This window comes from Heliangelus exortis, chromosome 3 (assembly GCF_036169615.1).
Source record: "Heliangelus exortis chromosome 3, bHelExo1.hap1, whole genome shotgun sequence".
In the NCBI taxonomy this organism is placed as follows: domain Eukaryota; kingdom Metazoa; phylum Chordata; class Aves; order Apodiformes; family Trochilidae; genus Heliangelus; species Heliangelus exortis.
Genome location: NC_092424.1, coordinates 61168868 through 61183348, shown reverse-complemented (window position 1 = coordinate 61183348; position 14481 = coordinate 61168868). Strand labels below are relative to the sequence as shown.

Below are 14481 nucleotides of genomic sequence, written 5' to 3'. Positions count from 1 at the left end.
CAGGACAGATTTTTTTCTAATCCTAACATCATAGAAAAAGACTGACCCAGAAATTACCTAATGTTGCTTCCAGGTGACAAGTGAAAAATCAGCATTTCAAGATATGGATGGCCAAAATTCATTCCATGAAACACAAATACTTGTTTTCATTCCCCTTTTAATGCTTAGACAAACAGAAGGAGATGCTTATAGTTAACATCTGGATACTATCACTAAGAAAAGCCATCAAACAGATTATTTCAATATTCCTTGGGCCTGCAAATGTCATTATTAATCACAAATGCTACTCTTTCAGTTTCACAGCCTCATCATGCAGCCCATAAAGCTAAGACCAAAGATTTTCAAATACATGGTTTCTGTCAAACTGAAACTAACCTACAGACTCTCCTCTTCTGAACACTCATAAAGAACATCTGTGCTCTCTCTTTAAATGAGAGCATAATCTTGCCCTTCCCAAATGCTGGTCACTTAACACAACTCTGTTCAACAGCTGACAGAAACTCCAATAAATCACCAGAAGAACTGCACCTTTGGAATATAAACTCGAAGTAATACAGACAACTGAGCCAGAACAACCACCACACCAAAAAAACTGTTTAGTGTATCTGCTTTAAAGTGTTTAAAACAACCTCTAAACTGAGCCTGGTAGTCAGCTGCTAAGATGCAGACACAAACCAGAGAGGCATTTGCTCATCCCTGGAAAGGTCTGCAGACCTGGAAGCACTTCATGCCTTAAACATGACTCAGAAGGAATTGTTAACTTGCCCTGTAGTATTTAACTAAATCAGTATACACAGATTTCAAAGGAAAGGAAAAGAAAACAAAGGAAAGGAACAGGAAAAAGGGGGGGAAAAAAGCACCGAGAATAGAATACCACACCACACCACGTAAGAACACAACATCCTCCTACTTGGGCAAAGATTAAACAAATTGTAAAGCTAACTTTATCAAAGAAGCATCCAAGCTTAATAACTACTAAAAGAACCGTTCCTAAAATATCCAAATATTTTATTTTTACAACAAAAAGTAATTTGACTGACAACTTCAGTCAAGTTGCAACCACCTCAGCTAGAAAAAAAAAAACCAAAACAAATCACCTTTGTATCCTATGATGTTACAGCCATGATCTATTTAGTCTGTGCTTAACAGGGAAATTATATTTCCTTTCATTACCAAGCTTTGCTTTAACTGACTCAAATCCAAATCACTGCACACTAAAGGTTTGGTTTTCACCTGGAAGAAGTCTGTCCTGATTTTATACTTACATATGTACGTCAATTACAGCTTGTTCCATGTATGCATCAAGGAGATAAAGGGTTTTCTGGGGGTGGATGCTGTTGGTATCTTGTCATACTATCAGAAAGAAAATATAGCAAGGGAATGGAAAGCCAACTTCACAGATATTTACAAATGCAAGAAACTTGATATAAATACTTTTTGCACTAAACAAGACCACACACACAAAGTATTCACGGGCTGGAAAGCAGACAAGCCTGCAGAATTAGACTGCAGTTTCTTACACTTGAACAAGTTGGGTGAGGATGCATTACTATTAACAACTATCTGCAAAAAGAGTATTTGTTTGGCTTTTCTGAATTGAAAAAGGAAACGACTGAAAAGATCATTTTACTACATTTTTGTTGCGAAAAACAGGAAAGCCTCTTTTACAAAATTTCTAGCCTGAAAAATTCAATATTGAATGCATGAAACAACACTGTCAGGTGAACAAAGACAGATACAGCTAAGTAGTTACACAAAGGAACATGTAAAAATTTGCAGAAAAGTCTCATGATATTTATAGTCATTAACCATTTTTGAGTAAGGCATCTCCTATATCTTGCCTAGCTTCAATTATGGCACAAAACCCTGCAACATTGCTGTGCAACTCTTCCAGAGGGGGGAAAGAAAAAAAAAAAAAAAGAGAGGGGGAAGATAATAGTGGGAGTATGACAATGCACTTCTTTTTTGAAGGACAGAGAATGGATTATGGGATGGTTGAATGGTTCCGTGGGTTTAGCTTGCTTTTTCATTTAATATAATTTTTTAAACTAATGCAGTTATCTCCTCTGTAAAGCATGGCAAAAAGCACGGAAAAGTTAACACGAGCATTGTCTACTTAAAAAAAACAAGCAAAACAAACTATTTCTTCTAGCAATACTTTAAAAAGAAAAAGCATTTCTAGAAAGGAATCAGAAATGGAAAAAATAGAAAACTACCTTCAGTATTTCATATTAGTAGGTTTTAACAAAATGCCCCCTTAAAGCATTTTGGGTATGGTGACAGCAGTCAGCACTGAGAACTTCTCTCTGCTGTATTAAGTCATGAACTCGGCCACATTTCTTCAGCACTCTCCTTGCTGATAAGCATATCACATTTACAAAGAACAGGCCAACAGGGTAACACGAGGAGAACCAAGGAAACTGACACTCCCTGTTTCAATCTTACTCCAGCTTAATACCACAGAGACGTGATACAGCAATAATGAAGTGATAAAACATCAAATCAGAGCATTTTTCTAATTAATAGCTATGGGGAAAGCCTCCACCAGGTCTTGTAATTTCAATTTTTCACTGGTGCAAAGAAGACAAAAGCAGCTTAACATTTCAGAGCTTAAATACTTTTTTTTTCTTTATTATGTAAATCCTTAAATCATTTAGAAAGCAACAGGTATCCTAAATCACACTACAGACTTCACTAATAAACATGACCTGTATTTAGAAAGAAATTTTTTTAAAAAAAACAACCAACAACCAGTAGTTCAAGAAGTCAGCTATCCAGTCAAAATTCTCACTTTCATTATGAGCAGTTTTGAATTCATTTGAACAACAGCCATAATTGCTGTTTGTCACATTTTTCTTCTGGTTAATATTCATCAGTCGTTTTGACTGTTACAGAACAAGTGTTTACATACAAAAGAAACCATACGACTACTTCTCAGAATAAATTGACTAACCAGCATGTAATAATCAGAATGAACATAACATAATTTAATTGCAGCAGAACTTGGTTCTAAAGTATACAAGTGTCTCATAACTCAATAGAATTAAGTTCATGCCATGGTCATTGAGAAATGGCTTCTTCTGCTACACAATTAGTATAATCACGTTTTTAGTAAATGGCAGCAGAAGTAAATGACTTCCTAGCAACATGAAGGGTCCAGTCTTTCACACACTGGCTAACAAAAATAACCTCATATTAGTTGTAGTAGCAAGCAAAGAATTTAATCTTTTTCACAGCACCAATCCTCAAAAAATTCAAATCCCTCAAATCTTTCACCAAGTGCATTACTGAAAATACCCCGCTAATTCCATATACATAGGATCTTCTTTAAAAGAGCAAATGCTTAACAAGCTCACACACAGCACCTTCTAGCTTAAAACAAGTTCTTACACGTTAAAGTTAAGTCATGCTAATGTAAAACAGCTTGTTGTGTTTTGTTTTGTTTTTTCTCCTCTGGCCCATTAGACCAGAGAATCTCTTTTAGACCTCATCCACACTCAAAGATTTCTCCTTTGTCTGCATGCTTACCACTGAATAATTTAGGGAGGGGAAAAAAAAAAAAAAAAGAGAAAACAAACGACAAAAAAAACCACACAAACCTTAAGCAAATGTAGCAGGAGGCGAACTTCCCAGCGAAGACAGGCTCTGAATGAGGACAGGATCAGACGAGAACTGGCCTCGACCAGCACGGCTGCTGACCTGCTCCAGAATGAGCCATTTGCCGGTCTCAGGCCGCACCTTTTATTGGCCCTTGGTCTTTGAGCATGCGCACTTGGGGCAGCCCTAACTGGGCACAGGTGAGGCTGAGCACCGACTGAGCTCATTACTCGGCAGGTCCTGCCACCTGTGGCCTACATTGTTGTGTTTTGTTTCGTTTTTTCTCCTCTGGCCCATTGGACCAGAGAATCTCTTTTAGACCTCATCCACACTCAAAGGTTTTTCCTTTGTCTGCATGCTTACCACTCAATAATTCAGGGAGGGGAAAAAAAAAAAAAAAAAAGATAAAACAAACGACAAAAAAAACACACAAACCATAAGCAAATATAGCTACACAAGAAGTCTTAGTGCAGTCACAGATTTTAAACCTACAGGGAAATAAATTTACAATTAGGGCTTATTCTGCTCAAAAAAGTGATTCCAAGTTCAGTCAGTACAGGGCTGGCCCATTACTGTAATGTTTGCTGTAATTTTTGGGAGGTCCCCTTTCCTTTTGACAGTGGCCAGCACTTCTCCCTCCTCTATAAGCAGACTCCGATGTTGTTAATCAGACACTGCTGTATCATTTATATGTGATGTTATTGCTCTACAGGGGGTATGGCTGCTATATGCTTATGCTACTAAGTTCTTACCCAGATTACAGTTAGCTATTACAGATGCTTCAACAAATACACTGATTCAAATGCCTGACTGTCCAACCAGTGTTTTAAGGACACACTGCTCAAATTCAGCAGTCTCAGTTCTACAACCACTGTATCTATGAACAGAAGAAATTAACTTGATTAACAACTTCTTGGGACTTTTTGTCCACAGTCTTCAAATAGAAAAAGAAAATTTCCAGCACTGTTCCATTAGTTCATAGTTTTCATAGTAGGTAGTATACTAGATCCTGTTGAATATGTTTAGACTTTTTAAGATAAAACAATGCAAAGGTGGACAAGGCAAAGATTCACTCATGACAGCAATCACAAAATAGTTTTAGTTAGATCAAATAAATGGCTCCTAACTGAAATACATGCAGAGATTTTTTTTTTTCAACTTCTATGGAAATAGCTATCTCAGTAAACACACCTAAAAACTTTCATTGTTTCGAATTCACTGATCAATATTTAGCTTTTATCTTTCAATAGACAAATGCAGCTCTTTTTACAAATAAATTTATCAGATAATTTTAAGCTTATTTCCACAATTTTAATGGTTATTAAGAAGCTAAAACATTCAGAAGGAAAAAGCATGCCACCAACATTTGCTTATTTGCTTTGGAAGTCTGAGGGTATACGTGCATGCATGTTTAAAAAAACCTACAACATACAGCTATTCTTTTGTCAAACTCAGTGTTTTGAGGGCTGGAGCAGCACATGACTTTTTTTTTGTTTCTTCATCTAAACACAACACTGAGTTGACACAAATACTAATAACTTCTTGTTTAGGATAGATTTCAGCAAGTTTTTATTTGTTTCTTGTATTTATAAAACTTGTAAAAGGCAAACAGCATTTTACTACATAAATTCCTGGTAAGAGCTGGTTGTGACTTTAAACTACCTGGAAAACATGCACTGTTTTTGACTTCAAATTGGATAATTTGCATAGTTTTAAACTAAGCAGTTAAATGTATGAGGTCATGGCCTTTCTGGCCTACAAAATATGGTGCAACAGGACCTTATTCTCAGCCAGATGCTACAAAATCCTTACCAATGCCATTTACCACTCCCCAGCTGGCACACCCTTGTCATTTCTCCTCTTCCACCCACATCCACACCTCATGGGCAATCCTATTTAAACACCCCAGGGGATGGGTAAGGACAGATCACATGGGGAAAAAAGGTGAAACTTCAGAACCTGGCTTTAAACTGGTTCCTGCTGCACCCTGAACTGGGTGTCACAACGTCCTCTAATTCTAGCCTGGTATCTAGGTGTTACCTCCTCCAAGCCCTCTGCTAGTCACCATCACACTTGCTCTCTAAGCACACTTGCTCTCATTAAATGCCATTAATAGGCCCCTTCCTGCTTATACACTGATCTAATAAATGGCTTGGCTGTCTACTATAATAAAAGAACATATTTAAGCCAAATTTATTCAAAGATGCATGTCAGGGAAAGAGATGCTAGCACTTCGTCATTGGTTTGTGTGCCATCTGCCAGAGCTTAGCCTCAACTTCCTTCACCCAGTCAAAGCCCTCCAGCTCCAGAGGGAGCACCAGCCTCTCTTCCCACACCTCCCCAAGCCCTCCTGCATCCTCCTCTTCATGAACAAAGTGATACAGAGTGTGGAGCCAACATGACTCAGAACACTGCAGGTTCACCCTACATAAGCTGAGCTGCAATTACAGCTTGTTGTCAAACCAAGCCATCTGACCATAACCCTCATATCCTTTCAAATTTATGTGGCCATATATCTACAAGTCAGATAAACTGACTGACCAAAAGAAAACTAAACCCGAGCTCCATATTACCTCAAAGAAGAGTCACATAAAGCTAAACCAACTTACCCACAAGCCATACGGTGGCCACATCTAGAACAGGCCATTCAAGTGATGGAAATGCCCCCTTCTGCTGAAGTAGTAACTTAAATTGGCTTAATGGCATTGGCACATTGTAACTGAAGCTCCAAATCTGAATGTACATTTCTGTGAGCAGCACTAAAGAGGCATCTTTCCATGACAATAACCAACTGTGACAGAGGAGATCCCACCAGCACATGAAAACACAAGGTGTGTCCTGACTGACTCAGTTACCAAGACTAAAGTAATCATTTCGGAAGCTTCTTATTACACATTCAACATGAACTGTATTGCAAAAGAAAGAACAGTGATTTCACCAAAATAAATGCTAATGTAAAACACAGCTGACACTTAGTGACTTAACCAGCTCCCCAGAGGTAAGGTGACCTAAAGATCTTCCAGCTAAAGAGGTCATACAAAGACTCCAGAGCAAGCAGCAACTACACAGCATCATTGCAGATCCCTGAATGTTAATCCAGATGTTGCCAATCTTTACATGTAGGAGAATAAATTCTTTTTCACTCACTTGAGTCAACAGCATTTCAGAAAGAGTAGATAAACCACAGCAGTAAGCATTGAGAAGGCTGACTCTCCCAAACATCCAACACAAGGTCAGAAGTCCTTCAAAACCCTTGCTGAAAGTTCCTCCAGCACCAAAAGGGCCAGAGAAAGACACCCCCCTTCCCAGGTGTCCTGCTGCCACTCCACAGACCACCATTTAACTGCAAGATGTCAGCTCTTCCTGTAATGAAACAGATAGTCCCATAAAATTGTCAGCTTGCTACTAAGAGCAGGACAAATGGTCAAAAAGGCAAGGCAACTGCCAGGAGCAATCACGCTATGGATAGGCAAAAGAAGAGAAATCATTATTAAGCACTGTATAAATCCATCAGCCTGCTGTCTTTTGAATACTCTGAGTAATGTAGTGGAATTGGAAAAGAAAGAGAAGGCTGGTTGAGGATGAAAAAAGATAACTGGAACAGGACCTTAATAGCAAGTGGCTACAACCAGCCTTTTCCAACTAGAAGAGAAACCATTGAGAAAGGGTAGAAAAATCCTGCATGGCACAAAGAGAGTAAATTGAAAGCAGTTGTTAACCATCTCTTAATCTCTAGAGCTAGGAGATACTCAGTACATCCAGCAACTTAAAAAAAACAAAGAACTCTAGCTTTTTTCCACACAATATATAGACACACAATTTTCATTGTGACAAAGTGAGGTGAATGCTAAAAGCAATACAGGCTAAAAGGTGTTATTATGCACAATCATAGTTACAAGAATCCACTAACAACGTCAAATGCCCACACATTGTCTCCATGGACAGACAACACTCAGAGAAATTCACTCACCTTGCCAAAATCCCTCTCCCATGAGCACTCACCATCAGAGACTGGATAGAGGGCTAGGGGAACCTCTGCCCTGATCCTGTGAAATTTTTTTACCTGTCCTTTTTTTTAAAATCATTTTTAATTACCTTGAGTAGATCTTAGATAAGGGCAAAACATCTACCTAGTATAAGAAGCACTTCTTATATCACTACTGAACCAATAAAGCAGCACCATGTTTTCTCAGACAGAAGGGACTGAAAAAGACTTCTGGGATCACTGGGTTCTGGAGGCTTTCAGTCCCATTTGAACTAGTTAAGTTGCACTTGGATAACTTAGATACATTTTACAATTCCAATATTGCATCTGAAAACATAAATAGATGAGTGATCTCTGAACCAACAAGGCCACAGAAGGGAGCTGAATGTATAAGAAAAAGCAAAACATCTTAGAAGAAGGGAGTGAAAGTGAGAAAGTAACTTCTCTTTTAATTCCACTCATTTTCCACATAATTTGTCAATGCATTCTAACAGCTTGGTGTAAAAAAAAACCTACTGAGAAGTCTTATACATACACGCCTACCTGCACAAGTGTCTCTTGTATATCACATGCAAATTGTGGTACATTCAAGGATAAAATATGACTGAAGCAACTTTTGCTCTTCAGACAGCAAAGAGATAATTTGAGTTTAATTACTTAAAAGTATTTTAAAACATTTTCAAAAAGCCCTTAATTTCTTCTACTATGTGACTGCAAAAAAAATTAACATGCTTATTCTTATGTTTTATAAATACAGACTAGTATACAAAAAAACACCTTCTACTTTATAATACCAAATCTCTAAGTTAGATTCTCTCCTAAATACAGACCATAATGAGTGCATTAGGGAGAAAAATATGATTCCAGAAATATTTACTCCTGCTAGTTCATTTGCAACACTGTAACTAAAAAGTAAGGAATAAGTATTCTAAGAAAGGACTCCAACTTGCAGAATATACAGCATTCCTCAGTATGCTTAACTATCCCCATGGTCCAAAATACAAATAACTTCAGGTAAGCTGATGCACTTCTAGAATTTTTATCCTTGTATCTTTCTTTCAGTATTAAAAAAAAAAAAACAAAAACATACACTTGCACAGACACTACTAGAGGCAGCGTAATGCATATTTCCATCAGCTGGTCGACAACTTGGCAGCATTCCTCAAAAAATTTTTTTATTTATTTACTTTGCTGCTTTTTTTTTTTTTTTCCACAACTTGAAAACATGCAAATTGCCAAAAATGCAATTCAAAAAATATAAGTTTAAAGTGATTCAGTTGTGAAAACAAGCTGAACTTGTTCTCTATCAAACTGTAGGAGTTGCAGATGAAAGGAGGTGCTATATAAGGAATAGCTAGACTTCAGCAGAAAACACTCTGCCAAAACATTTTGGCCTAGATTCTGACAGGCATGCACCCAAGTTGAAGGGTCATGGAAAGCACCAGTGTAAAGAAACAATCTACAGAGACCTGAAAACATTACACTATAGAATATGGCTGGGTTGGGGGGGGGAAGCGATGCAGAGAGAGGCTGCTTGAGGTTTTTTTTCTTTTAAGATGTGGGGAAAGACAGAATACACAGTGTTTCAGCCAGGCGCAAAGGGGGTGGCAATGATATAAAAGCACAAAAGACAGCAACAAATTATAAGATGTATCTTGCTCCTTGCTTTCCTAACTTGCTGCTGCTCCTGCTCTTGCCTTCTCGTTTGTTTTCATGGAAGACGTTATGAGGAAGCACTGAGAACAACAACCCACACATGGGGCTCCTTAAGAATGTCAACTTTCAAGAAATTGATTCTGTGTAATTTGATTAGACTCTTAATAAACTTAAAATTATTATGGAGAAATCTGGATCCGGTCAACATATACATTTAGGGGTAGTACAAACCATTATAAAAAGAAAATAAAAATCTATTTACAATGAGAGAGATTTGTGAATGGTCCAGACTGAATTAAGAGCATAATTAATGGCAAAGAAAAATTAACAATCCAAACAATACAAATATTGTTCTTACAAAGAACACTAATATAAAGGAAGCCGAAAATTAGTTAAGGTTCAGTTTAGCGTGAAACATACAGGCTGTTAAGATGAGGAGAGGAAGAAGGCAGTTAAAGGAAGATGCTTAAAAAACAGTACTCCCGTTAAACAGAACTGACTATGAGGAAAACAGACACTCTTGTGTGCACCAAACACAGAAATCTCTCAGAGAAGCCCTTACTGGAACAGATACATGAACCCCAACCTTTGTGTCCTGCATCCATGAATACCAGGATGAAGGTGTTTTTGTGTGTGTGTCAATGAGACAACACACACACACTTCAAGGACTGGTTTAGAATCAGGAACAAAACCAGTCTGTGGTAGTTACTAAAGTCAGAGCCTTCAATCCCACATTAACCATAACTAAGTGTTCAGGAGGGCATAGCTCTAGATGTGGATAGTGAATGCATCTAATAAGAGTCACAGAGCTGCACCTTAAACTGAGTACACCGAAAGAACCAGATACTAACCAATCTATTTCTCCAAACCCTGTAAGAAAGTCTGAGTGAGTCTGCAATTAATAAACCTCTGACCAGTGCACCACATAGATATGTCTGATGCTTGGCAATAGAAACTAAAGTCTGTAGCTGTTGACATGCTATTTAAAAGAAAAAAAAAATCACCTTGTGTTTCCTAGATACTATTCTTTAACTCTTTGACAAGCTTCACCTACTCTGGTCAGAAGGATCTTGAGCATTCTTCTCCACTTACCTAACACATAACCCAAACTACGAACCTGGTTTCTTGTACTTGTGATTCCAAAAAGGGATGCAAGCCACATTTTCAGCATAAAATACCACAGACCCAACAAGTTACCAGAACTTCCTACTACTCTCATGACAGCAAACAAACTCATAAAAAAATCTTTACACTAGAGCTATGTTTGGCATTAACAGTAAAGCAAGAACCACTGGTCTGATATCAGTATAGTTTTGAATAACAAGATAACATGCGTGAGTATATTTTATTTTAGCTGTCCCTACAGCATATCAGCTGCATATACAATACACTTCGCCAGCTAAAAGGTGTGTACGTGCTTACGTAACCTTACAATTCAGATACACAGACATTAAATTCTACACACCAAAGTCAGCCACATCAGGCGAATGTAATCTGGTGAAACCAAAACAATTTCTCTTACTGGTTCAGCACATTTCTTAATTGACAATACATCTCAAATGTCTCTAATAGAAATTATATTATGGGAGGACCAAGGAAAGAAAAAAAAAAATAAAGCACCTAACTACACATTAGTCGTTATGAAAACTGCTTCCAAGTCTCACCATGAGTGTAGATACTTTTAATAAGGGCAGTTCTCAACTGAGTACGACAAAGGCTTCGCAAATGCTTGTCCAACTGATGCACCCGTGCAATTTTAAGTACTACTTAAAAAGAGAAGAAAAAAACAGAAAAAACCTGAACCCTACTTCAGCTAGTCCTTCGCGTAATAAGTTCACACAGCAAACGCTAAGAGGAACGAAGGACCTCTCATAAACTACAGCTGAGGAGGGCTTCAAAGTCCGGCACACGAGCCCCCGCTGCGCCCTGGCACAGCGCAGGATGTGCTGCCCCCTGCCCTGCCCTCACAGAGCGACCGCCCCAGCCCCAGCCCCAGCCCCAGCCCCAGCCCCGCCGCGGGCTCTGCTCTCTCCCCCGGGGCCAACAACTCACCGCCGCACCGCCCGCAGCTCCCACCGCCCGGCCCCGCGGGCTTTTATTCCGCCGAACCCTGTGGCGTGGGGCGGGGGAAAGGGGCGAGGAATTCGTGTATTTTAAACAAAACAGACGCCGGCCCCATATGCCGCGTTCCCTCCCTTCCCTCTCTCGCCCACCACTACCAATTTTTTTTTTTTCTTTTTTTTTTATTTTCTTCTTTTTTTACAGGGGGGGAGGGGGAATTCCGGCAGCCGCCGGCAGCCCGGGCCGGGCCGTGCCTCCTCGCTTCACACCTCGGGGCAAGTGGAGCGGGCGGAAAAAAGCGGCCGGGGCGCCCTGGGGGCTGCGCACCTGGCGCCGGGAAAAGTTTGACCGAGGGAAGGAAGGGGGGGAGGCAGGCAACAGCGCCGGCACTGCTGGCAGCATCGCCGCCACCACCTGGGAGAGAGGAAGAGGAATAAGAAGAAGGAAGAGGAGTTTGTGCGGCGACCGAAGTCCGCTCCCTGGCCGCCCCTGCGAGTACAGCGCCGGAGCCTGCGAACACGCGTGGGTCGCCCTCCCCGCCGCACAATGCCCCGCGGTGTGGCGACAGGGCTGCAGGGGGAGGTGCAGCCTCTGCAGCCCCACCGACGCCCCTCAGGAGCAGGAGCCCGGTCCCGGCGCGGTGCCACCCGCGATCCCCACCGACTCCCCTCCCCTTCCCCGGTGGGCAGACCCGGGCGCGATGCGACCCCTCCGCGCTGCCCGCCCGCACGTGGGCGCCCAGGGACAACTCACCTGCGGAGAGCTGGGCCTGGGCCGCCCCGAGCAGGGCGGGCGAGCAGCCGGCCAGCAGGGCGAGCGCCGCCAGCAGCGGCAGCGAGGCGGCGGCGCCGGCCCCCCTGCCCATGCCGACTTGCGGAGAAGTTTCCGAAAGAGGCCGGGGCTGCCCCGGCCCGCGGCGGCGGGCGGAGCTCGCCTCGCCCTCCCCGGCGCCTCGCCAGGAGACCCCCCGCGCCGAGGGGCGCCCGCTGGCCCCGGGGCCGCCCGCTGGGGCAGCCGTCTGAGGCGCGACGGGCGCAGCAGCGGCGGTGGCACCGGCTCCCTTCGTACTCCGGAGTTACTTTGCTGCTGGGCGAGCGGGGAGGGAGGGAGGAGCCGAGTGCGCACGTCCAACCCCCGCTCCCCGACACTTGGCAGGGGGAATGTGGGACTCCGGCCCGCAGCCCGGCGCGGGCGGAGCGGCGCCCGGCAGCGCCTCCTGCTGCAGGCGCGGGGGCCAGCACCAGCTCGGATCGGCGCTGCCCGGCCCGGCTCGGATCGGCTCGATTCGGCGTTTCCCTGCACTGCTTGGCTCTTCTCCGCTCCCTCTGGCACGGCAAGGCACAGCCTGCCTGCCTGCCTCGGAGCGGCGCGGCTCGGGATGGCCGTCTCTCCTGCCGGCTCTGCGAGACCCTCTCCGCTCGCAATCCCCCGCCCTGGGGACAACCTGACGCCTCCAGAGGAGAAGGCGGCGCCGGGCTGGGGAGGTCGGGGCAGAGAGCACGGCCTGGGGCTCTTGGCAGGGGAAGGTCCAGCCAGCCGCCCCGGTGCGATGTGGTGGCTGCTCCTGCTTGCAGGAACGAGTTAGAGATCGAGTGCCGAGCGTTGCGTTATCGCCGTACATCAAGCAGCCTGGCCGTCTCTTCGAGCCGGGGTTTGTGGGTTTTTTTGTTGTTTGGTGGTTTGTTTTTTTTTCTTTTCTCCCCTCTCTTTGGAGACACTTGTCTGGGTCGTGATGCCGGTGAAGGCTCATTGATTGAACCTGAAGTTGTAATAAAGGGTGTTGCCATTCATCCTGTCATTTCCACGTGTAATGTATAGCCGACCTTCCAGGCAGGTCTATGTGCAGCTGTACGACTCCGACACCCGCGGGTTGTGAAGCAGGAGCTGCTCGCCAGATCCAGAGCCCAGGTATGCCATACATTAAAAGGCCTCTTTCTCTGTCTCTTGAAAGCACTGGAGGTCGATATACTACCAGAGCTTAAGACCCTAAGAAACACTTAGGGTAACAGATAAAGGCACTAGTGGTGACAGATAAAGGTACTAGTGCTGGAATTTTTGTTTAGATAAGCAAAATTTCCTCCAAATTTTACCCTATTTTTTATTAGCTTCCTTTGTTTTTGGTTTTTTGTTTTTGCACGGCAGCTTGTAATTAGAGATGATGTATAATGATTGCAACAGAACCTGAAACCACTGGAAACTCGCAGGTTTTATTGCAAACTAGAAATTCAACCCGGGTTCATCAAAGGTCTGCTGTGATTCCAAATCCTTTCCAGCCAATGTATGGCCGTTGATAGGTTTGCTTCTAAACCCCTGAAACCTTCATGTTTTCATAGACAGAAAAAAAGTGCAACATGGCAATTTGCTTTGCTCTACAAACTTATGTGAACTTCACACCCAAAAAAAAACCCAACACAGAAATGCTCCACACCTGAAAACCCCTGTACTTCATTCGGATGGGGTGCCTTAGAACCAGCTTGCATGCTTACTGTGAACTATAAAATGATGTGCTTCAGTGAACACTGGCTCTTTGTTTGAACTTTGAGGAGGATGAGAGCTGGGTGAGGCAGATCTCGTGACACCTGGTGTTTCAGGAAGGATGGGCTATGTACTGGGTCCAAGTAAACACGGGAAATTCTTCTGAGCAAGGAGAAGGCAAGTAGTGTGCCAGCCCAGCTTCTGAAAGTGTTAGGCTACGTCACCATTTCTTGCTTTGTGGATAATTTCAATGAAAAAACATTAACAGTTCATCTTGCTATGGGGGTGGAGGACTACACACACATCTGATGCTGTTCTTTATGCTGAGAGCTATTAGACCCGGTGCTGTAAAAAATAAATTCAAGCCAGATAACTCATGAATGGTTTGGGAGGTCAGGAGAGAGGAGGACTAATGCCTGTTTCCCCATAACCTCCATGACAGTCTCACAGGTGTCTCTGGTGACCAGCACTGTAGGTCACCAGGTTGTGAGAGAGGTTGTTAGGTGATGGTGAATGTGGAACTGCTCCTTTTCACCACTGTAAGGTGATGGGTCCCACTGACCCCCAGCCACCTGTGCTTATCCACATAGTTTCCATGTATTCCAGTGGCAGTCTCCTTTCCCATTGGCTCACATTCCTATTCAAAAGTCAACAAAGGATTTTGATTGTTGTTCTTTCCTTAGCTGGAGAATTTAAGCTGGAGAAG

General features: G+C 42.7%; 1 protein-coding gene across 6 annotated transcripts in view; it reads right to left on the bottom strand.

Moving 5' to 3' along the window:
- Nucleotides 1-12300, bottom strand: part of PTPRK (protein tyrosine phosphatase receptor type K) — a 389642-nt gene extending 377342 nt beyond the window's left edge. For 3 of the 6 annotated variants that reach the window (XM_071740971.1, XM_071740972.1, XM_071740974.1), the window contains exon 1: nucleotides 12054-12300. In XM_071740971.1, coding sequence (XP_071597072.1) covers nucleotides 12054-12165 — 112 coding nt within the window. In that variant the 5' untranslated portion in view covers nucleotides 12166-12300. The remainder of the gene's footprint in view (nucleotides 1-12053) is intronic. The other 3 variants (XM_071740973.1, XM_071740975.1, XM_071740976.1) reach the window with 1 other exon arrangement.
- Between the last annotated feature and the right edge of the window lie 2181 nt (nucleotides 12301-14481).